The sequence below is a fragment of the Peromyscus maniculatus genome, chromosome 15 (assembly GCF_049852395.1).
Source record: "Peromyscus maniculatus bairdii isolate BWxNUB_F1_BW_parent chromosome 15, HU_Pman_BW_mat_3.1, whole genome shotgun sequence".
Classification (NCBI taxonomy): domain Eukaryota; kingdom Metazoa; phylum Chordata; class Mammalia; order Rodentia; family Cricetidae; genus Peromyscus; species Peromyscus maniculatus.
In genome coordinates, this window is record NC_134866.1 from 70166912 (window position 1) to 70192146 (window position 25235).

Here is a 25235-nt window from a genome sequence, read left to right on the forward strand (position 1 = left end):
CAGTGACATGATCACAGCATAGATAATGGACAGTGTGATAAGACATGGTCAGGGCAGAAGGAATGAGTGATGATAAAGACTAAACTAAGGCAGGAAGTCAAGCACCACTTACAGTACAGTGTCAACAATCAGATGTTCTCTATGTCAGTGATGTAGCTGTAATCCCTGAGCTGGCACTTCAGCATTGTAAATGGAAAGGAGAACAAGGGTGTGGTAGGATAGTATTTTAAGGTGTTGCTTTGTTTATGTTGCATTTGTTTAACTCTGTGAAGCTGATGGTCTAATAATGAACTGAACAGCCAATTGCACAGCAGGAGAAAGGACAGGTGGGGCTGGCAGGCAGAGAGAATAAATAGAAGGAGAAATCTGGGAAGAAGAAAGAGCAAGAGAACAAAGAGAAGAGGAGGCTAGGGGCCAGCCACTCAGCCACACAGCCACACAGCCAGCCACAGAGTAAGAGTAAGATTTACAGAAGTCAGGGAATGGGAAAAGCCCAGAGGCAAAGATAGATGGAATAATTTAGCTTAAGAAAAGCTGGCTATGTCGGGGGTGTTAGTGGCACACGCCTTTAATCCCAGCTCGGGAGGCAGAGCCAGATGGATCTCTGTGAGCCAGCCTGTTCTACAGAGTGAGGTTTAGGATAGGCACCAAAACTACACAGAGAAAACCTGTCTCAAAAAAATAAACAATAAAAATAAGAAGAAAATCTGGCTAGAAACTAAGCCAAGCTAAGGCTAGGCATTCATAATTAAGAATAAGCCTCTGTATATGATTGATTTGGGAGCTGGGTGGTGGGCCCACCAAAAAAGAGCAGAAAACAATACCACAAGAATAATTTGAAATATTTGTAAATTTAATATTTTCAAGACTGTCTCTATTGGCTGCCACTTGCTGCAAAATGAAGTTTCCAGGACCAAGGGTGAAAGCAACCCTGGTCTAGGGGGATAACAGAATAAATATTTAAAAGGCAGTTTGGTAGTATGACCATCTACCAAAATAAAAACAACAGGTTCTACCATAGAGCCCTCAACCTCTCCCCAGCCAGGGACTTTTGACCAGAATTACCAGTCCCAGCCAAAAACTTCCTCCTGTGATGCAACCCTCAGATCTAATCAGAGAGCAGTTCCTCAATTGTGACAGTCATGCCACGATCGACAGGTGAGCACATATGGCCTGGCACAGTACTGCAGCATGCGGAATCCTGTGCTGGGAATCCAATTGCTGCTCTGTCTTTTCCAATGGCCTGTAGCACATGCTGGTGGCGGGCACAGAGTTTCCCATTGGTTTGAGGATGACTTCCCTATATGTCTTGCAGCCAAAGTATTAGATGCCTTTAACCATAAGGTCTTCCTTTGTAGTTATGGTGGTAACCATGGTTACTGGAAATGACAATACCTATGTTGTTTTTGAGACATTAGAGGACTCCCTGACCAATATTTGTAGGGAGATACCCCATGCCTTACACTGTGATTTTCATTTTAACAACCTTCTTCTTCTGGGGCAACATTCTCCACCCAGGCACAGTAATTCCATTCAAACTCATTTTTGTTGGTTTTGCTTTGTTTTTTAAGTTGGATTTAAAAATTTACCATAATAACTGGTGGGTTTCCATAAAGCTTTCTCATACTTAATTTTGGTTGGTCCACCCACTCACTACCCCTCCTTTTCCCAAGCCTGTCTCCACTTAATCCTTTAACCATGCCTCTTTTTCATTTCCCACATATTCTACTACCCCTCCAATTATTTTATGACATTGGGTTTTGTCTTAGCTTTCTAGTGCTGTGATAAAACACCTACCAAAAGCAACCTGAAGAAGAAAGGGGGCTTACTACATCCCACATGTATTATATTCCATCATTCAGGAAAGTCAGCAGAGAAACTCAAAGTAGGAACCTAGAGACAGGAACTAAGGCAGTGGCCATGGGCATGTTGCTTCCTGGCCTGCCTCTCCTGCTCACTCAGCTTGCACTCTTAGACACCCCAGGACCACCTGTTTGACACCACCCACAGTGGGCTAGAGCCTGCACATCAGTCACTGGTCAGGAAAATGCCCGGTAGACTTAACTACAGTTAACTACAGCCAGTCCGCCGAAGGCTTTTTCTCTATTGAACTCTCTTCTTCCCAGGAGACCCTAGCTTGTGTCAAGTTGACAAAGCAGTAACAACAAAGACCAAAACCTAACCAGGACTGGGTTCAAAAAGGTGGGCTCCCATGTGCCCCTCGTACCCCTTTCCTTTGGGTTAACCCCCTCTTTGTCCCATCGCCCCTCGCTGCTCTCTACTTCACTTTGCCCATGACTGCTGACCCTCTTCCCTTAGACAGCCCCCCACACCCAGCCCTTTTCTGAGTTGTTTCTTTGGGCACAAGTAGGACATCCGATTGTAGCTCAGAACATTTTTCTTCCTTTTTTTAAATTTATTTTTATTTATTACTTCCACACACCTGCATGTGTGTATACATGCACCTGTGCCCACAGAGGTCAGAAGAGCTCATTAAATCCCTTGGAGCTGAAGTTATAGGCATTTGTAGGCTGCCAGTGTATGTGCTATCCAAGCTCTAGGCCTGTGAGAGCAGCGAGCAGTCTTAATGCCGCCCCACCCACCCCCCAACCCCACCCCAGCCATCTCTCCAGCACCACAGTTTTCTTTGTTAAGAACTCGAAAATGATACCATAATCTCTGGATATTTTTTCGTTTTCTTTGTTTCTTTTTTAACACATTCATTTAGAGCAGCTTTAGAACAGTTCACAGATACATTCACAGTGCTAAGAGATTTCCCATATAACTTCCCATTACACATTGCCACCTGGCTTATCCACAATCCACATCCCCTACCACATACTTCTTACACTTTGTAACTCTACATAGAACATCATTTTCACCCAAAGGCCTTACCTTATCTACGGTAGACCTTTGGAGTTGTAAAAATTCTGTGTATAATGACATGTGTTCCCCATGTAGTTACGGAATAGTTTCTGTCTCTAAAGTCCTCATCCTGCCCAACTTCTGATAACCCTGGAGCTTTCATTGACCCCTTTTGTCTTTTCTAGACTGTCATGTACTTGGAATCAGTATGCAGCCTATTCAGGTAGATTTACTTCATTTGTAATGTGCATTTGCATTTCCTCTGCTGTGGGAATTCTTCCACCAATGACCTTAGGGTATCTGGCTCAATAGAGGCCACTTTTTTTTTTCTGGGTACTTGACTGCTTAAAACTGAGGAGGAGGAGCACATTTGCTCTCTCTTGGGGTGGTCCGAGACCAGACAGAGGATGAGGACGGCTGTTTACTTTGTTCTGTATCCCTGAGTGTATTTCTCCCCATTTTATGTCGAGTAAGTCCTTCATACCCTTTGACAGACTCTTGTGGACTCATTTAACATTCCTCCATGGCTTTTCAGGTCTTGATAACTTTTTTTAGTGCATAAATATGACCCCTTCATGTAGAATAAAGCTTACTTGTCTGTTTACTTACAGAAGTGCATCTTGGTTGCTTCTCAGCATTCACAGTCAGGATTAAGTGGCCACCAACATTTTTGTGCAGGTTTTTATTTTTCAGCTTTGTTCATATTGTCCTGGTTTGGTTTGGCTTCTTCAAAAGTGGGTTTTGCTGTATTAGCTGCCAGGTTTAGTGCTCCTGTTTCAGCCTTGTGAGTATATATAACTGAGTCTCTGTCTAGATCTGTAACACTTTAATTGGATTATTTGGTATTTTGATTGTAGCTAGAGTTTTCCTGCCTGGCCCACAGTCAGGACAAATCTCTGTCCTGTCAGTCCCATAGCCACTCAGACCCAACCAAGTAAACACAGAGATTTATATTGTTTAAACTGTTTGGCCTAATGGCTCAGGCTTCTAGCTATCTAGTTCTTACATCTTAAATTAATCCATTTCTATAAATCTATACCTTGCCATGTGGCTCGTGGCTTACCGGCATCTTCACATGCTGCTTGTCATGGCGGCGGCTGGCAGTGTCTCCCTCTGCCTTCCTGTTCTCTCAATTCTCCTCTCTGTTAGTCCCGCCTATACTTCCTGCCTGGCCACTGGCCAGTCAGTGTTTTATTTATTGACCAATCAGAGCAATTTGACATACAGACCATCCCACAGCAATTGATGTCTAGTTTCTTGAGTTCTTTATATATTTTGGAGACCAGCCCTCTGTCAGATGTAGGTTTGGTGAAGCTCTTTCCCCATTCTGTACGCTGCTGCTTTGTCCTATTGACCGTGTCCTTTACCTTACAGAAACTTTTCAGTTTCATGAGGTTCCATTCATTATTGTTGATCTTAATGCCTGCACAGTGAGTGATCTGTTCAGGAACTTGTCTCCTATGCCAGGCTATTTCCCACTTTTTCTTCTATCAAGTTCAGTGTGTCTGGTTTTATGTTAAGGTCTTTGATCCACTTGGACATGAGTTTTATTTAGGGTGATAAGTACGGATCTATTTACAGTTTTCTACTGCAAGTATCCAGTTAGACCAGCACCATTTGTTGAAGATGCTGTCTTTAGTCCAGTGTGTATTTCTGTCCTCTTTATCAAAAAATCAGGTATCCATAAGTATGCAGATTTATATCTGACTCTTTAAATCAATTCCATTGATCAACCTGTCTGTTTTTATGCTTAGAATATCTTTTCCACCCATTTATCCTGAGGTAATACCTATCCTTGATGTTGAGGTGTGTTTCTTGGATGCATCAGAAGCATGGATCCTGTTTTCACATCCATTCTGTTAGCTTGTGTCTTTTTATGGAGAATTGAGAGTATTGATATTGAGGAATGTCAGTTACCAGTGATTGTTGATTCCTGTTTATTTTGTTGTTGTTGTTGGTGGTGGTGGTGGTGGTGGTGTGTGTGTGTGCGCATGTGTGTGTATGAGATAGAGAGAAAGAGATTGTTGTATGATATTTTGTTTGTGTTCTGAACAAATAACGCTTGCCTGGAGATTCAGAGGGTGGAGCTAGCCACTACTTAACCATAGAGGCCAGGTGGTGGTGATACATGCCTTTAATCCCAGCACTTGAGAGGCTCATGTCTTTAATTCCAGCACTTGGGAGGCTCACACCTTTATTCCCAGCACAATCGGAAGGTGGAGACAGGAATATAAAGCAGGTGGAGACAGGATCTTGGCCCCCTTTAGGTCTGAGGATCTGGAGAGGTAAATTGCTGGTGGCTGCTCCTTTGCTTCTCTGATCTTTCAGGTTATACCCCGATATCTGTCTCCTGGTTTTTATTGGTCAGACTAATTAGGATCACACTGAGAGAGACAGAGACAGAGACAGGAGAGAAGTTTTCTTCTTTTGGTTTTGTTTGTGTGAGATTTATTTCCTCTGTTTTCATGGTTGTAGTTAACCTTCTTGGGCTAGTTTTCTTTCTAGAACCTCCTATAGGGCTAGATTTGTAGAAACCTATTTTTGTATTTGTCTTTATCATGGAGTATATTATTTTCTCCATCTATGGTGATTGAAACTTTTGCTGAGTATAATAGTCTTGTCTGGCATCTGTGATCTCTTAGAGTCTGCATCATATCTCTCCAAACCCTTCTGACTTTTAGAGTCTTCATTGAGAAGTCAGGTGTAATTCTAATAGGTCTGCCTTTATATGTTACTTGGTCTTTTCTCTCACAGCTTTTACTATTTTTTCTTTGTTGTGTATGTTTAGTGGTTTGATTATTGTGTGGCAGAGGACTTTCTTTTTTTGTCCAATTTATTTGGTGTTCTATATGCTTCTTGTACCTTATAGGCATCTCCTTTATGTTAGGAAAATTTTCTTCTATGATCTTGTTGAAAATATTTTCTGGGCCTTTGAGCTGGGTTCCTTCTTTTTCATCTATTCTTATTATTCTTAGGTTTGATCTTTTCATAGTTTCTGAGATTTCTGGATGTTTTGTGTCAGGAATTTTTTATATTTAACATTTTTTTTGACTGGTGTATCCATTTCTTTTATCATAAGGTCAATGCCTGAGATTCTGTCTTCCATCTCTTATTCTGTTGGTAAAACTTGCCTTTGTAGTTCTTATTAGAATTCCTAAATTTTTCATTTCTAGCATTGTACCAGGCTTTTTCTTTTGGTCCACCAACCAGCTCCCAAATCATGATACCGAGACTTCTTTATTAGTTATGAATGCCCAGCCTAGCTTAGGCTCATTTCTGGCTAGCCATTTTCACTTAAATAAACCTGTTTCTCTTTATCTACCTTTTGCCTCGGGTCTTTTTACTTTTCTTCCCTTCTGTGTATCTCACTTTCACTGCTGGCTGGCAGCTGCCTGGCTTCTGGCCCCAGGCACATTCCTCTCCTTCTCCCTCCTTCTCTTCTTCTCATGTTCTAGAATCCTCCTTTTTATTCTCTCTGCCCGCCAGCCCCACCTATCCTTTCTCTGCCTTGCTATTGGCTGTTCAGCTCTTTATTAGACCAATCATGTGCCTTAGGCAGGCAAGGTGAAACAAACGCAAATTTTTCTAACATAAAGAAGGAGATGCCTAAAAGGTACAAGAAGCATCTTTACATAACTAAATATACACACATCATTTAACAAAAGCAGCATAAACAAATGTAACACACCTTTACCCAGTTAAAGTAATAGTCCGCAGCATAAACAAATGTAACACGTTTGCCTAGTTAAAATAATATATCACAACACAGAAGTCCCTCAGTTTGTGTTTTCTTTATTGCTTCTATTTCCATTTTTTGGTTTTGAACAGTTTTATTTCCTTCAACTGTTTGTTTTTTCTTGGCTTTCTTTAAAGAATTTATTCATTTCTTCTTTAAAGACTTTTATCATTGTCATATATGTAGTTTTAAAGTTTTTTCTTATGCTTCAGCTGTGTTGGAGTATCAGGACCTGCTGTGGTAGAATAGCTGAGCACTGTTGGAGACATATTGTACTGGCTGTCATTGACTCTGCTCTCACATTGGCATCTGTATTTGGGATAATTTAGGTCTAGATTCTGATTTCTGGGTTTGTCTTTGTTGAGTGACTGTATTGTTCCTTGGTTTCTGTTTCTTTTTGGATTTCAGAGAGTGTGATGGCTGTGTGCTGCTTGTGTTACTGGCCTCCTAGGCTCTTGTGTTCACGGGGAATGCCTGTTTGTGCTAGAGGCTGGGATGCAGGGCCAGGTGAGGGAAGGAGCTCAGGAGGGATGTTCTGTGCATCCACAGGAGATGTGGGCAGGGGTCAAACAAGGCTGCAGCTTGGGGTCTGCTGCAGGACGAGGGAGGGGACTGAGGGATTTGGTCTAGGGGAACAGAGAGAGTGGAGAAGTTCTGTGGGCACGCTACCTGGTCTTCTGGCAGGTGTGCTCTGTGGTTGGGTAGAGGCTGTCTGCTGAGGCCACTTGGACACAGTGACAGTTGTTGGAAGGAAGGCCATGACAGGATCCACAGGAGAAATGGACGGGGGAAGGAGGCTGCAGCTGTACAGGATCCACAGGAGAAATGGACGGGGGAAGGAGGCTGCGGCTGGGTTCTGGTCCAGCCTGAGGGATGATTGGGGCTGGGAGAACAAGAGGATGTTTAACTTCTTGCAGCATTTCTTATTCTTTATTTTCTGCATTTTAAGGATGATGTATTTTTGTTTGTGAAGCGGTTGGTGTTCTATGTTTCCTAGTTTGGGCTTTGGTATCTACCATTAACTAAGAAATTTCAGGTTTGGTGCTTCTGTCTTAATATCCGACTGTTCTGTGTGTATATTATACTTTTGTAGTTGCCCCTCACTTCTTGAATATTCTGCTCGGTTTTTTGTTTTGTTCTATTTTTAGTGGTTTTCTCCTTGCATTTTGGTTGTGGAAATTGTCAGATTCACAGTCTTCCATTAGCCATGTCTTGTCTACTAATAACACTCAAGGTAGAGGAAAACGTCATAATAATGTGTCCCTACTCTTCTGAGTTATCTGTTATTCGTCCTCTAAGAAACAAGATAGCATCATTTGTTTTAAAGTCATTTGAAAAAATTGACATAGACACGTTTATTCTTATAAATAAATATCAGCAACCTAAAAATATGAGCAGATTGGTAAAGAAATAGTGAAGATACAGAGATAGAGAAGCAGGCAAGGCTGCCTAAATAATTTTTATGGGGAGGATAAGGAAACCTTGATTATTGTAAGGATGTCAAAGATGTCAAAGATATTTATTTATCCACCTCTGTTCTCCAGACATGCTTCAGCTGTGATGTCACACTGACCTCTGAAACACCTGATTATGTAGCAACTAAACTTGACATAAAAGATGGTAATAATAATAGCTAATATTTACTGATTCCGTATTTTATGCCAGACACTATTCCAGCTGCTCTATCTAAATTCATTCACGGAACCCCTGAACAAGTTTCAGATGGCATCTACATTCTTCTTCTTCTTCTTTTTTTTGTTTTTGTTTTTGTTTTTGTTTTTGTTTTTTCGAGACAGGGTTTCTCTGTGTAGCTTTGCGCCTGTCCTGGAATTCGCTTGGTAGACCAGGCTAGCCTCGAACTCACAGAGATCCACCTGCCTCTGCCTCCCAAGTGCTGGGATTAAAGGCGTGCACCACCACCGCCTGGCCAGCATCTACATTCTTATTGTCTTTCTTTCAACTGTATCTATTATATTATATTATATTATCTGAATCTTGGCTTGGTTATTTCTTGCAATTTCTTTATATTTTAAATTAATACCAAAATCAAAATGTAAAACACATTCTAACTTTTTAAAGTCGCACATTTTTAAAAGTTGAAACACTTTAAAAGTTCTATCTTTGAAACTCTCAAGTTTTTCTAAAACTCCAAAGTCTCTTGACTATGGACTTCTATTTAAAAAAATAAAATTGCATACTTCTTATTCCAAAAGGGAAGAAGAGGACACAGTTACAAGCAAACTAAAGAAAAACCAAAGTCAATAGTGTAAGAAATTCAGTGTTTGACGTTCTGGGACTCATGATGCTCTGGGCTCCAGAAACTCTGGGCGGCTCCACTTCTCTGCCATTCACAGCACACACAGCTGACCTCGGGGTCCAGGCAAGCTCCCCACCACAGTGTCTGCTTTCCACACTGGTTGTCCCACAGTCCTGGGATCTCCAGCATGCTGGCTCTCCAAAGGCTGCACCTTCACCAGTGGCCTCTCCCCGGCTGTCTTTGGGGACCCCAGCCCTTCCATGTGGTGCCACGCCTCAGCCAGTTGCTTTCGTTCCTGGGTTGTGATTTCTGGGGTCCACTTTCTCACCTAACCACCGATTCATTTAAGTGGCAGTGTCTCCGCTGTCATTTTTTTTTTTTCTGGCCTCTTTTTACTGCTGGAGAAATTTCCTCATCCCTCATTAATGGGGTTTTAAAAAATTTATTCAGTTCTTGTGAAAATATAATTTTCATTCACTCATTGAATCATCTATATCTTGATATTCAAGAATTTTTGTTAATGGTCTTATCTCACGTATCTTGCTTTTCCTTGATTATCAAGGATTCTTTTTCTGTTTTCTTCGGGTCAACAATCATTGTTTTTTCAAGGCTTATTAGCATTACTAGTCTAGTAAGGTTTATTAGCATTACTAGTCTAGTAAGAGGTTCTTGTTTTTTAAATTCCTTCCCAACATCTTATTTTTTTCTTCAAGATTATTAGCTTAACTAAAACTGTTTTTCATGAAATTCATTCAATTTGACTGTGTTTTCTCACAGCTCTGATTAAGTTAGTGCAGTTTCAGTGGCCATTGGTTTCTTGGGTATTTGGAGATGGTTGAACCTGCTTTTGACAGGTAGAATATAAGTGACAGTGCCTCTCTTAGGCATGAGCACCCAAAGGGCTTGCAAATATCTAAAGAACATGCCATTTTTACTGGGGCAGAGACATCGCCCCTCCGTACAGCCATTGCCTTTCTAACCTAAATGATGTTTACTTCCCTCAGAGGTATTTCTGTTTACGTTCTACTTCAGTGCTCCTTGGGAGGGCAGAAAGAACACAGGGTGGGTGGTTTCCCTCTAGCTGTGTCTTTATCAATTTATTAGATTCCATTATTTATTACCTTAGAGTGTCAAATAATTATTTCTGTTTCACTTTACCAAATACTTAAGAACCCCTTCTTGTGTTCCATGTACCTAAAGCAGAAAGAATTCTGGAAAGAATGTGCATTTTCTGCTTGTGGGAAAGCTATTTGTATGTGTCCATTACACTTCGCTTGTCAGTTTTGGTTATAAACCTGGTTAGTTTACATAATGTATCAGTTTCTCGGAGGCCTCTGAGTCTTTCACTGGATTTTGAATTTATTAGTTTACTTGTAGTTTTGTCAGTTTTGTGGTTATGCTCTTAAATGCATTAAAGGTTATAATTTACTTATGAATTACTCCTTTTATTGAGTAAAAATGCCTTTTATATGCACTAATTCTTTTTGCCTTAAATTTTATTTTGTTTAAAGCATCTAATTTGATTTAGTTGAGTAACCTACCATTTATGATTCTACAGTTAAAAAAGGATTATTTTATGGCTTCGTCTTAAAGCAGTGTTTAAAACCGTGTTCACTTGATGGCTAGCTGTGACTGGGTACCACACATTAGAGCCTGATCTTAAAAATGAGTTATATGGTCATCTTTCAGAACTCAGATTCCTATTCAGATGAAATGATTCTACAAATCAATTGACACTTCGTATGTAGTAGCACCATCGACTCCTGTTCATCATCCATGGGAAATGTTAACATGAAGGTTATGGAGTTTACCTGTGTTCCCCTTCTTTAAAACTACATGCACCTATTGGGAAACAAGAAAAGTAAATAGGAACTAAGTTGGCTTCTGTCAGTTTCTTCCAGAAACTTGATGTCTTTGCCTGGTGTAAAATAGCATGTGCTATTTCAGAATCTGTATACTTACTAAATCTGTAAATGACAAGTTTTATTTACGTAAAGATCAGCCTGATAAACTGAGGCTCAATTCAGCTGACTTTTACTGTCTTTGTGTTCAGAGTAAGTTCTCCCTACACAAGAAAGAAAAGGGCGTGTCCTTTGAGGACTCTTCTCAGTTTGAAAGTAGAAATTTTAATTATAATGTGGTAGACACTACAGTAAATTAATGCAAGGGTCACAGGAACCATAAATTTTGATTTGTTTGTTGTTGTGTAGACCATGAAACTGGAAAGGGCACCGTAAGAGGGGAAGAAAAGACCTTAAGGTGAGGGTAGTGAACTATCCGTGACATAAAGGTAGAAGCCGGGTACTGTGGGAGGACAGCAGAAGGGCAGCAGGGAAAAGTGGGAACAGTGGCGTAGGGCAGAAAAGAGAGAGGTATGCGGGAGTGCCACCGGGAAGTCCGTGGCTGTCTTTTCACCCACTTAGGACAAGGCTGGCGCCACCTTACACAGCACTTTGACATGCTTACATCCAGTGTGCAGACCTTTCTGACATTGCCGTGTTCCTTCACTCGGCTGCACAGCCTGGGTCCTGACTTCCTCATCCTTTGCTTTACAGCGCGTAACCAGCCTGACGGATTTCTAACCCTCGTCACCAACTCTTTCTTCGGGTCTCAGCTTTGTAACTGTTACCATGCTACCAAGTAAAACTGAGTATAATTACCTGTCTTCTTTTAAGATTATAAACGTCTCTGAACAAGAGCAGGGTCTGCTCAGTACACCCTTACATATGGGGTGTTTGTAAAGTTTGTTGTGATTTAAATGTGTGCATGAACGAAAAATGTCAAGTCAAAAATGGACTTGAAATATGTGTACAAGCCTAAGGCACCTCAGTTTGTTAGCGTCATTAAAACTTCACATTCTTTCATTTGAATTCTGGGCCTACTATATTTTATTTATTTTTGATTTTAAGATGGATACTCCTAGGTGGTCTGGAACTCTCTATGTAGAGCAAGCTGTCCCCAAACTCAATGATCCTCCTGCCTCTTCTTTGCAAATATTGAGAATACTGACATGCTCTACCACACCTGGCTTTTGAGCCAGTTTTTATATGAAAAAAAGTCCTATTTAAGTTTCTGTTTCAAAAATTTTTCACCCAGTTTTTTTCCACTCAGTTTCCCCAGAACTGTACTGATTTTTATTTGCTTTGAAAAAAGAGGCTCACCTTTTTAAGGATGAGTATTCTCAGCATGAGAATATCCTGAAGAATGAGATGCAGTGTGTAAGGACAGTTTCAAAGGCTTTTCCTTAGGATTTCAAGGGGCAATTTGAGGAACAAGAACAGACTCGAGGCTTCAGTATGCCTGTTTTAGGGGCAGCATCCCTCTGCAGCCTAGGATTAGATAGATCCATTTTAATACGGCATACTAACTGTCTATGTTGAGGCTTTTAACAACCTTCATGAAGATCACAGATGTACATCTCATGCAAGTTCACATATGAACATCAGTAATTCTTATGGAGCATGCTGACATAGAGTTAGAGAATCATGGGAAGGTTTTGTTTCACCCACTGTCTCACAAGGGCCTGATTTTAAAACAGCTCACTAGAATGCTTAAAAAACAAAACAAAACAGCAAAACCCCTTCGTTTATGTGCTCTAAAAGGGAGAACCAGTTATTGGCTGAACTTCCTGCTTTCCCTTGGGTGTATTGTGTTTTGTATAGATACGATCAATTTTTAGGCTCTCTGACAAGTAATTTAAAGTTACCACTTCCAAATATTACAGATTAAGCAGCTCCCTTTGCGGTTACCTTTTATGTTTTTATGTGCTGACCTGTGGTGCCGCTTGGCTTTGCTCTATGAAGCAGTGGACTAGTTTACAATCCAGTAGCAGAGATAAGCAGTTACACTCTGTACCGAGAGGAAAGGAGGCGAAGATGGCCACGTGCTTGCATGTGAGAGCAGGCTCCGTGATTTAATTACTGGTTCCGTTTGGAGTGAATAGAAACAAGTATTTTCATTTACTAATTTAGTTTCATCGTGTGCCTTTTTGTAAGCCACCTGCTATGTCCCCTTTAAATGAACATCTTTTAAAACTAAGTAATAAGATTTTGGCTCAAGCTAGTCTCGGGTTTCTTTTTTTATGTGTACTAACTTTTTTGAAAGAAGAAACATTCTAGATAGCTTTAAAAATATTCATTGATTAAAAATCATCCAAGGTATTAAAGTAAAGTAATTAAAAATTTTTTACTTAAAAATCCATTAAATTTCTGCTTGATGGTGTGTTCCTATTTGTTCTGGGTAAATCTTGAAGTAGTTTATTAGTTAAATGCTATTTCAGATCCAGGCTAACAGTGTTGTTAAGGGAAATGAATTAGAGAATGGTAAGCTTCAGATTTCTTCCTAAGAGTTTAACATATATAAACATGTTTTTGAGGAGATACATTGGTTTTTGTTTGTCTGTTTATTTACATCTTGTAGCTATGGTTTCACTATGTAGTACAGTCTGGCCCTAAATTCATAGCATCCTCCTGCCTCATCCTCTTATGTGCTGGGACTATAGACAGGCACTACTGCTCCCAACAGAAACATCCATCTTGCATAATTGTAAACTAAGATTGTAAATGATATTGTATCTTTTAAATGAGTGTTATGATTACCTTCTTAGGAAAACAGTCAATATTGAAATAAAAATGCCAGTGATTTAGTTCTTGCTATTGGTACAGAGATGTAGTTCCACAATTGTGATCGTTCTGTGACCAAGATTTTTCAGAAGAGCTTCTTCAGGAGAAAGGAAGGGCTATGGGAGTATGTTTAGAACAAATGTGCTTGGATTCAGAGACAAGACTGTTCTCGGATGATGAACTTAAGCAAACGAAGGAAATTGTGCAGCAAACCATTGTTAGGAAGTCTATGTGCCTTGTAGCTCTTATATACTGGGGCAGGCGCATGTAGAGAGAGCTGTGCAAGTAATCATTGTTATCATGATGGGTTAGGGTGAAGGACAGAAATGCCCTCCAGGTAGGACAACCAATATGTATCAGGCAGACATGGCAAAAATATAGGTAGATGAACTGTTGATTTCCAGGGACTCTGGCTGCAGCTAGTGGTGACTGGGAGAAGTAGGAGTTTAGTTTTTAACTCATTCTCTTTGAGCTGATAGGAAGAGCTATAGCATATTAGTTTGGGCATCTGAGACCTTCAGATCCAATGTGGGTAGAAATGGAAGACTGTTTCAGTGTACCTGGCCTTATAATTGGTATAGCACAATAACTACTACCACCATTTTAAGGTTTTATTTAAAATGTCTATACATGGCTAGTGTGTTGTGTTGCCATAACAAAGTATCTAAGACCGGGAATTTAGAAAGAAAAAGAGAAAGAAAGAAAAAGAAATCTCTGTCACAGCCTGGCGACTGGGAAGTCTGAGACTGAGCACTGCCACCTAGTGGGAGGACCTTCTCTGTGTCCTTGTTTGAGGAAGGCAGAAGGCCACAGAACGAACTTGCTCCCCACATTCTTTTATGAGGATACATAGAGCTGTTAGAAACAGGTGCTTCGTACCCCATCTCCTCTTAGAGGCGCTACCGCTCACTTCAGTCACATTGGCAACACCTGGATTGGGAGGAGACACAGCTGAAATCAGAGTCTTAAATAGCACACATGACTTAGTAATGAAAACCTTTCAATCCCCTCCATACCCCCTAAGTCATACCCCTTCTTATCTTTACAGTTACTACTTTATATTTTTACACATCCTTAGTATCCTTTCTGTTCCTCCAAACACAGGCTTTACATCTTCTCTCTCACTTTATAGTCAGATCTGGTTCCCTGGCCCTCTTAGTAACTCAAGGAGCAGTTAGTTACTAGGTGTATAAAGTCTTGAAAAAAGCTTGTGATATTTTATGATAGATGAATATTTTTAGCTTTGTCTACTGTTTGAAAACCTCTTAGAGGTATAGGCATCTCCTTTTCTCTACAATATTCAAATAACAGAACTAATGACTTCATAAAATGTGTATTAGGATGCATATATCTGAAAAATACGTATTTAAAGCACACAAATGAATCCAGTAGAAGAGACAATAAAAAGATATGTTTATATCTGAATGGAAGTGTCTCACATTCAGTTTAATTACAAGAAATATCCTAAAGCCATGTTGTATGTTTTTATTTTATTAAGATAAGAAGTAATTATAAAAATCAACCCAAAACAATTATATAATAAAGGCTATCCCATGATACTTTTATAAAAAGTCATGCAATTCCAGTGGAACTGATCCGTAGTTTTCATATATAAAGCCGTTTTCTCTTGTATTCAGCTACACAGACTCCCGCACACTTCTGACTCAGGCCCAGCTAGAACTTTCTCTTCATTCTTAGGTAACGGATTAAATTTGTCTCATGTGTTATAAGTAAACTTGAAACAAGTTTTTCCAAGAAACTTAGAACCCTTTCTTTCTAGGAGCTTTAATCCAAACAGCTTGATTCTTCAGTTTGCAGAGTCAATACTTACAATATTAGGTAGCCGCTGTGTATAAATTAGCATGGTAGTCAGTTGGAGGGTTATTGTTGGACAGTGCTTACAGTACTAATTAGTATACGTCTGTGGTATTTATCAGGGTAGCGATTGCTAGTGGACCAAATGGTGTGCTAAGCTGAGTCACATAATACAAGAGCACGGTGGGCTTGTGAGTAAAGCCTAGCAGAGTGAATGACGGCATGGCTCAGCCTGTGGTCCACGGAGCCAAGTCTGTCAGAGTGATCTGGACTAGGACTTCGTGCCTTGGATCATTTCTAATATTGTGTTCCTTTTGTATCTTTAAAAGAGGACTAGAAGTTATTCTCACACCAAATAACTACCTGTGCCCTGTGCTGTGAGTCCTCTAGGCATCAGACTCCTGCGTTTCCGGGTAACCCTACCGTGTGTGCCAGCATGGACGTTGAAAGGGAAGCTCCTCACACTTACCCTTGTACAATAAGAATTTGGCCTGTCTTGAAATGTAAGGAGAGTCTAACGACAGTAAGAGCTGGGACTGGTAGCACACACCTAGGGGTGGGGGATGAGTGGGGGAGGGCAGGAGGGGCAGGAGTTCAAGACCAGCTTCAGGTATGTGGTGAGTTCTAGGCCAGTCAGGACTATGAGAAACTGCTACATGAGACTCTATGTTAAACTCTAGAATATACAAACATGTAGAGACAGAGATAGACAGACAGAAACAGAGAAGACAACGACAAAACAATGAAAGACTCATTTACGTCAGTCAGGAGTCACTGTCGCCTGGTCCAGAGCTTCCTGTGTCTTCACAGGGCTTTCAAAATTGTCAGCGCTGTCCTCTTGACCGCTGAGAGCTCTGCCCTGTCCTTGTGTTGTCGTGGAGCAGATCACAGTAGTATTCTCTACCCTGTTCTTGTGTTGTCGTGGAGCAGGTCACAGTAGTATTCTCTGCCCTGTCCTTGTGTTGTCGTGGAGCAGGTCACAGTAGTATTCTCCTCTGCCCTGTCCTTGTGTTGTCGTGGAGCAGGTCACAGTAGTATTCTCTGCCCTGTCCTTGTGTTGTCGTGGAGCAGGTCACAGTAGTATTCTCTGCCCTGTTCTTGTGTTGTCGTGGAGCAGGTCACAGTAGTATTCTCTACCCTGTTCTTGTGTTGTCGTGGAGCAGGTCACAGTAGTATTCTCCTCTGCCCTGTCCTTGTGTTGTCGTGGAGCAGGTCACAGTAGTATTCTCCTCTGCCCTGTCCTTGTGTTGTCGTGGAGCAGGTCACAGTAGTATTCTCCTCTGCCCTGTCCTTGTGTTGTCGTGGAGCAGGTCACAGTAGTATTCTCTACCCTGTTCTTGTGTTGTCGTGGAGCAGGTCACAGTAGTATTCTCGTCTCCTTTGTTTGTTCTGTTGACTGTCTCTCTCCCCTTGCTAGGAATAAGCCGTAAAGCAAGGGTTTTATTTTTGTTATGTCGGCTACTGTGTTAACCCTCAAAACCCTTGATGAGGGTGAGAAAACGAAAACAGTGATTATGTCCTGAACTTATAAAATAAGAGCATAAACACTCATGAAGCAAACATATCACAGGATATACATGTTATGAAGATCTTTCACGGAAAAAGTAACAAATACCTATAGACAATGTAGTCAGGGGGAAAAACAATATACATTTTTTACCAGTCCATTGGTGCAAATGATGAACCGGTTTTATTTTTCTAATACAGGAAAAAACTTACCAGTGTAGTTTTGGGGCAACTAAGAATAGATGAAAAAATAGATTTGAGTTACAGTCTCAAGGACGTAGATGAAATCCCACTTCCTAGACCTGGCTGTAACTATGCATTTAAGGCTCACAGGGTTGTTGATTGTAAATTTGCACCCCCAACAGTGTATTGAATTTTTATGCAAGCTTAGTTAAATGGAAAGGCAGTTAGTTTATTTTCATTTTAGAAAGAGCATGTGTGACACTGTGCAAAATGAAACAGTAGCTGGTCAGGGCAACAGTCAGGTAATAGTCACTAAATGACATTGCATCCTTTCCTACGAGTATGTTCCTATACCTTAGTGTTTGAGAAGTAGTTTTCTCTTTTGTATTCATATTCTTTGGCTGAAATTACATTTGGGTTCATAAGCAGTATTTCACACAATCACAGTTTAGTCTACATGTCTTTGGGAACTGTGAAAACATTGCTCTGAACAACTTCAAGTTTTGTGGAATAAACTTGTTTTTTGTTGTTGTTGTTGTTGTTTAAAAAAATTCAGGAACTATGCAGTAGAACATGCTAAAATACCATATCTTCTGTGGGCTACAAATGCTTGGATAGATGCACTTGTGTACATAGGAAGGCAAGACAGCATGTACATAACTGTGGAACATGCTTGGAATATTTTTCACAACAAAGCTGTTAAGAATCAAATCAGTTTGTCCTCAGCCTCTGTGGTGCCTTTGTAGTAAAATCATTCAGAATCTTCTCTTCCTACTGTTTTGAAACATATGATATGTTGTTGCTAGCCACATCACACTCCATCCAGTGTAACACCAGAACTTGCTCCCCACATCTGACTGTGACACTGGACTTACTCACAGCCTGTCTCCTTATCCTCGGTCCTCCACTAACCCCTGCTATTCTCAGCTTCTGAGGTCAGCTCTTGAAATTCCACATTTGCAGCAGATCATGTGCTGTTTGTCTCTGCCCTGCCTTGTTTGAACTTAACATAATGTCGTCGTCGAGGTTCATTCATGCTGTCAACGTTTTTTATGGCTAAATAAAATTCCATTGTGTATATGGGTCATGTTTTCCTTAATCATCCATTTATCAGTGAACATTTAGGTTGATTCTTTATTTTGGTTGTCATAAACAGCACTTTAGATAGAACAGGATTGCAGATGTCTCTTCAACACAATAATTTCTTTTCTTCTGGATGTATACACAGTAGTAAGAATGTCAGCTGGTGTAATAGCTCTGTTCCGATCGTTTTGAGGACCTTGCATGTGTTTTTCCATAAAGGTGGTACTAGTTTATATCCCCATCGGGTCCCTTCTTGAGTAATTTTAGGACTTTAACTTGTGTTTAATCAAGTTGGAAAATAAAATCCATAGTTGCAGAGCAATTTTATGTGTATCTGATATATATAAAAAAATCTTTAATCTTGACCTGACTACGAAGAATCTAAGCCAAAGGTTTTATTTTTTCATATTCCTGTTTAATTAAATGCTAGGATTTCATGAAAAGTTTATAAATGAAGTAAACTGAATTTTTCAGTCTATATTTTTTATAACTTGTGTGAGACCAGTGTCTTCAAATCTAGTTTATTTTTCTTCTTCAGTCTCCTATTTGCATTTTCATCTTCACCACCTTATACTGTATATTTTAGTAATGATTATGACATATTGAAAGTGAATGGCTACCTATAGGCGGGAAATTAATTATACTTGTTTATGACATATTTAAGTATAACCTAGTCTTTCTCCTAATCCCTGTGATCATCGTACACAGACTTTTACCTATTTGTACATTCATTTCTAATGTTTGTCATTTCAAATGTCTGTACCTTAAAATTAGTCATTTATTTAAACTTTTATCATCTGTCACATTACCGTCAGCCTTTAATATATATTCAAATGTGTCATCTTATGAAAGATCTTTGCCTTCACGGAATTTCTAGAGGTCCGTTAAAGCCACTGACATTGTTTATCACACTGTTAACCTCAGTTCACTTGTCGAATGGGAAATGAGCAGCTTTTGCCCCCAGGAGTGCGAAAGCAGCCCTGTGGTCTGTGCTCAGCTGAGCAGCCTGTGGTCCTGTGCCTTCTCTGTAATGATGTAGCTCTGTCTCTCCTTTATTCTTTGCAGAGTGCTGCAGCAGCTCCCAGCCCCGTGCTAGGAAACATGCCCCCAGGAGATGGCATGCCAGTAGGTCCTGTGCCACCAGGGTTCTTTCAGGTACTCGGAGACTTGACTAGGACTGTTAAGGCATAGGAACTCCTGCTTGGTGTTTATTTACGACAATGAAGTAGGATGAGGCTGTTTAGTTCTTCTAGTTTGATTCTTAAGGTAAATATGATACTGTACAGCCAACTCTTGATTGCTCAGACTGGTTATCTATTACAGTTCCCTTCCTCTGTTGTATTATTTGTTATAATTAATATTAAACCATGCCATTGATTAAGAAGGAAAAGAAATCAAAGTGCAAATTAGAGTAAGTTCACTGTGGTGAACACTGTGGGAAAGATGCTAAAGATGTGAAGAGGTCCATTTTCATCTGTCCGTATTTCTGTAGACTAAGACTAATCAAGATTTGGCTGTATCAGAAGTAGCCAAGTCATACTCTATTCACATAACAAAAATTACAGGCTGTATCAAAATATCTGAAATCGCCTTTGTGATTTTTCAGCTGGGATTTCTATTAATATAATTATATAAAATTTGAAGATCAAAATTTTCAACTGTGTATTTAGCATTTTAAAATTTTAGTACCTGCTTCTTTTAGCAGTGACAGTAATGATTTTAGAGCTATAATACATCATTTTTAATTTTATGGATCTTCATCTTAAATCTGATAGAATTCTAACCCAAACCAACATATCAGTATAAATTCTAAAGAGTTTTTTTTGTATATGGTTAATTTTATAACACTCTGAGAAAATTAAGAATTTACGAGTTAGAATTAGAGGTGGGAGGCATCATAGAAATTAATATATAAATGCTATCTTGATAATATAGTAGGTACCTATAAGCCAAATTGATATTTTGGTTTAATTTTAATTTTAAAATTCCTGATAATCATCTGTTATTAAGGTATTTATAAAGGTGAAAATGGAGAGATTAAATTATAAGTAAATTTTCAAAATAGATACATTGAATTAAAGGATCTCAGTTACAGCCTCGTACAAACCCTGTGCTTTTATGGCATATTTATTTGCCTAGCTGCTCTTTATTATTACTACTTGAGTCATTTGTAATATTTAAAAGTCATATTAAAGCCACATTCTATCTTCAGGCCCATTTTTATACTCTAGGAACTGAGTATGACTCTCGATTATTAAATAATCACCACTTAAGACAATGATAATAATAGCAAACACATAATAATTGTTTTCTGTGTACTGTGCTTTAGTGTAGTCTACATGCTTTACAAAGATTTCAGTTCCTTCAGCACTCAAAAGTGTGACATATGGATCGCTCTGATTCTTACTGTGCAGATGAAAATACCAAAGCATTGATAGATAAATGATGTTCAGGACAGTGGCAGACTGGCACTCCAGTCAAAGCAGTCTGAGTTTCTGTTGTGGAAATTGCCCTTGGAAGTTGTCATCCATGACATATTTCCAGCTCATTTTGGTTTTGCTTCACACTCTTAGTTCTCTTGCCAAAGGTGGGTTAGGGTTAGGGAGAAAGTCGGAGAGTTTTATCTATTAGACAGTTTAGGAGCACTCTAAATGGCATTGTTAAAAAGAGAAGGTTGGTTGGGAGGAAGCCAAATTCTTGCACTATAGCATTATGCCAGGATGGATAAACCCATACATTTTCATTTTTGCATTTGCAAAGTTAGCCCCTCCCCTTACCTGTTTTCTTGTTAAGAGTAGTCAAAATAACTTTAACTTCCTTTTAATTATTCTGATACAGTTCATGATCAGGTGCCACTAGATCCCAGACACTATGATATCCAAAATAAAGCACATACAATATACAATTTCCTGAAGCTCAGTGCATTAACAAAAAAATGCAGCTTTAAAATTGACAAAGTAAAGTGGAAAATTCTGTGATGGCCAAGAAGACAGAATGCTTAGATCTACCAGAGTAGAGATGAGAGGGGGCTAGAAAAACTGCCCAGCAAAACAAGCAGAGGAATGGCGTCTCAGAGACAGGGCCACTGGCCAAAGTGTGCCAGCAACAGAAGAGCAACAGAGCTGTCCAGGGTACACCACACAGAAAGCGCAGGAGTGAGGTGAAGGGTCCTGGTCACAAAATGGAAAGATGTGCTCTGGTCTGTGGAGAAGAGCCCAAAATGGCATGTTAAGAGCTCAGTCTGGTTAGTATGCTTCTAGGAACCATCAGCTCTTTGAGAAAGGCAGTGACTTTCTCAATGTGTAATTGATTCAGACTCTGTCTAGGCTACAGTTGGTTGAGACTTTGTTTGGGCATCTCTGATAAACATGTTTATAAAATCCCTGACATCAAGAAGTCCAGAGAATGGTGAATTGAGGGGAAAAAATGGTGTAAGTATGGAAATTTTGAAAATAGGCACATTAAATGGGTAGAACGCTTTCTTGTGGCAAAGCAGATCAACACACTCAGTCTTGGGAAAGGTATAGTTGGGAAAGTATTGTCAAAATGGAAGCTATAATCCATATTAATATCTTAAGATAAATGAGGAGTTAGGCAAAGGAGGCAGACAGAGAGAAGAACAAGAAAGGAAAGAGAATTCATGGCAGAAACCCCGAGGGGAAAAGAATAGAAACCAAGTATTTCAACAGAGTTGGCAGCCTGACTAGTTCAGGGGCTGGATGGCAATGCAGCCTGAGAGACAGAGAGCCTGGAAGGCAGTACAGAGTGTGAGCCTGATCTTAAAGACTGTAATGAGCTGTCAGGAGGAGCCTCTTCACATTTGCATCTTGAAAGAGGAAAATCATTTCAACTAGTATCAGCTAGAACTGAGTTGAGAAGAAGAAGTCTAGAAGAAGAGTCTGTTCAGGAGATAGAGCTCCAGAAAGTGTCTTTCTGACTAGATCTGGGACAGTAGGGTTAGAAAGAAAGCAACAGTTGCTAATGATGTTTGAAAAACTTTAGTTGATTGCCATAATTAAGCATAAAAGAGAAAAAGTTGCAAGAATCAAGGAAAATACTGCAGTTCCTATTTTGGATCTCTGAATGATTGTAATGCTTTTATCAATGTAAAGAAAAATAGGAGATGGAAAAATTGAGATAGATATATTTGCATTGTTTCTGTTTACCCAGGAAAGCTGTTTCAACTTACCTCAAAGACTTTTCCTACCTATTCAACAATTATATATACTCAGTATTTAAAAATGATCCTAAACTCCCCCTGCTTCCTCCCAGCACCCCCTCCCCACTCACCCCCCCCCCCCCATCCCCTCCTCCTAAAAGGTAAGGCCTCCTATGGGGACTCAGCAAAGACTGGTATGTTCAGTTGAGGCAGGTCCAAGCCCCTCCCCCTGCATCAAGGATTGAAAAACTCAGTCCAATGCTAAAAGGCTGCCATCTTTTAGTGATACGGAGATGAGATCAGCTGACGTGTTTCCTAAGTCAGTCAGTCTTGGTTTTCTGCAGCGTTTAGACTGTACTTCCGTGCAAGCCTAGGCATAACATATGCTGTTTATGAATAGTAGCTACCTTTGGCGTGTAATAGTCAGAAGGCCCAAAGAATTCTACCTGACAGCAAAACACCAGTTTCTACTCCTGAATCCCTAGATGTTTTCCTCTGAGAATGGTTCACGTCTAGGAAATTTAGAAAAGGGAATCATTTCAGAGTTCAGCACAGCCACTAGCTACAGAGGGACAGGCTGTGTGGTTCTCCTGGTGACTGGCTCCGGAAGGTTCCTAGCAAAGAGCCCAGGGTTCTGGAAGATCAAGTTCGCAGATAGCAGAGAATTCCTAGCACTCAGAGGAGCACTAAGCTTCCTGCCCTCACCTTGCTTGGGGCAACTGGGTTCCAAAGGGTGTTCCCTTCTCCTGCATTTAACACTTAGGTAGAGTGTGGGAGTACTTCATATTCTCAGGAGGGATGCAAAGCTTATTTGGGCATGGCTGGAATGGAAGTCACCATGAAGAGATTAAAGTATTAGTACTAAGTGAATAAAATTAATAACTTTATAAATTTTATATTAGCCTACGAGGTTCAAGTGTAAGTAGTTTTGAGCTGTACTCATTCTATAATCAGACTGTAAAAATTACATGGAAAATAGTTTTTCTAAATAGATAAAATGTATTTCTTTCATTCCCATTTACACTGATGAACAAGCACCCCCCAGGTATAACTTACATTCATTAGCAAGTGACCTTACTACAAATTCTAAACTTACGAATTCAAAACAACTGCAACTACCTTTAATTGGAAAATCAATAACTTGTGATTAATATTCCAGTCATTTAATGTGTCCATTAAGGAAAACAGCCTTTCGATTATTGCCTTTATTTGAGATTTTGTTCCCACAGTATTAGTTTCGTTCCTGTCATTTTGACAGAGTACCTGGCAGAGGGAACTTAGTGGTGAGATCACAGTGTGAGAGGGACCAGGATAACTCTGCGAGAAGGAAGCTTGATGGCTGTGGTGGCCAGTCCTTGGTAGTCGGAGCTTGCTATGTGTTTGTCCACATCTTAGTGGACCAGGAATAAGAAAGTGACTGGACGTGGCCATGGGCTTTATATAGCCCCAAAGTCTAGCAACCCATCTCCGTCGGCCAGGCTAACCCTCCTAAAGGTCCCATAACCTCCCCAAACAGTACCCCCTCCAGGTATAAGACATGACTGACTGGGACCAGAGGAAAGGCCATGGGACTGTGCAGGAGTCTGGAGTTCAGTTTTAGTAGAAAAAATACAGTAATGGGTCAGTGATCTCATGTAGCCTAATCCAACAGCTTCAGGGTATGCTAAGGAACTTTAACTAGAAATTATATCAACCTGTTGTATGTCTACATATATATATATATATATATATATATACATATATATATATATATTCATTCATTCAAAACATAGGCAAAGGCTCTTGCTAACTGCAGCCGTATTAAAATAGGCAGCAGCAGTATTTCCTTAGACCATTTTAGATGTTCTAATTTATGTATAGTGGTCAATATCATAAATAGTCTTTATAAAACAAAAGTAAACATTCTTTTGTGTTTTAAGAAAGCCAGATTAACAATTCTGTCTGTTGCTTTGTAAGATTCAGTAATTTGTGGGTTGTTACAAAGATTCTCCCATGAATTACAATAATTTATAGAATATTTAAGTGAAAGCCACTTCTCATTTTTGGGATGTGAAAGAGTGTCGTAATTTCCCTCTTCCTACTCCTTACAACAGAAAACTTCCAAGATGGGAACTGACCCTTATGTATCGCTCTAGTAACTGGACACATCCTTTATTGAAAAGCATGATGCGGTCTTTTAATAGGTACTAATATACATCATACCTGAGACTATAGCTAATGGGAAATACTTGTAAATACTTGATTTGAGTGTACACCAATCTATAGACTTGTTCAGTTTTGCTGTGTATTATATTTTGCTTTATTTTTTATCTTGATACATTTATTATCCTATAGTCACTAAATCTTAGTATCCTTAACAGAAACTGTTAAAAACTAATAATGTATTGATGTTAGGTTGGAAAAGAAAGATTTTGGTGTGATTAAGGTTATAAATCTGTGTTGAAATGAGTGTACTAAGTAATTTAGCTTGGGGACGAGGTGCTCATCCATATTTTCCATCTAAGTTGATTAGAATGCTGTTGTGCTAGAAGATGCATTGCCACGGGACTGTCGCCCCTTTTCAGGACCAGGGCAGCGATGGGAAAGCTGCTTTGCCATCTAGTGGCAGTGTAGTGATGTCTCCATGTTAGGATCTGTTTCCCCAGGATTCTATTTTTAACAAAACTGCACTGTAGCAAAGCTGACCTAACGCTCTGACATAGTAATAGCGACAGAGAAAGGAAGGAAGGAGGGAAGGGGAAGGAAAAGGAGGAAAGGAAATAGGTAGGAACTTGCTTGTTTCTTCAGTGTTCTTATTGACTAGAAAAGGCTCCACATCAGTGACATAAACCAGCTGAGTGGAGACTCAGAGCAAAACAGTATTGGCAATTCTTTAAAGAAAAAAGACTCAGATGTGAGGAAAACAGTTACTTGCCCCAGCTCTTGCAACTAAAAAGAAAGAAAAGGAAGTATTTTCTACAAGCTCTGGCTTAAATGCTTTTGGGAGGTGAATGTCTCTGTACTTGACTT

At 39.8% G+C, this 25235-nt stretch overlaps 1 protein-coding gene and 1 long non-coding RNA gene across 9 annotated transcripts in view; one reads left to right on the forward strand and one right to left on the reverse strand.

Annotated features, from left to right (window-relative positions):
* Positions 1-25235, forward strand: part of Ssbp2 (single stranded DNA binding protein 2) — a 259573-nt gene that overhangs the window by 164671 nt on the left and 69667 nt on the right. For 6 of the 8 annotated variants that reach the window (XM_076552045.1, XM_076552046.1, XM_076552050.1 and 3 more), the window contains one exon: positions 19133-19222. The exons of the other annotated variants lie outside the window; for them this stretch is intronic. In XM_076552045.1, coding sequence (XP_076408160.1) covers positions 19133-19222 — 90 coding nt within the window. The remainder of the gene's footprint in view (positions 1-19132; positions 19223-25235) is intronic. 8 annotated transcript variants of the gene reach the window in all.
* LOC143268698 (uncharacterized) lies at positions 14078-16469 on the reverse strand. Its single transcript, XR_013044805.1, has 2 exons — positions 16055-16469; positions 14078-14410 (listed from the first exon to the last, which is right to left on the reverse strand). It is a non-coding gene; the product is annotated as an uncharacterized LOC143268698 (long non-coding RNA).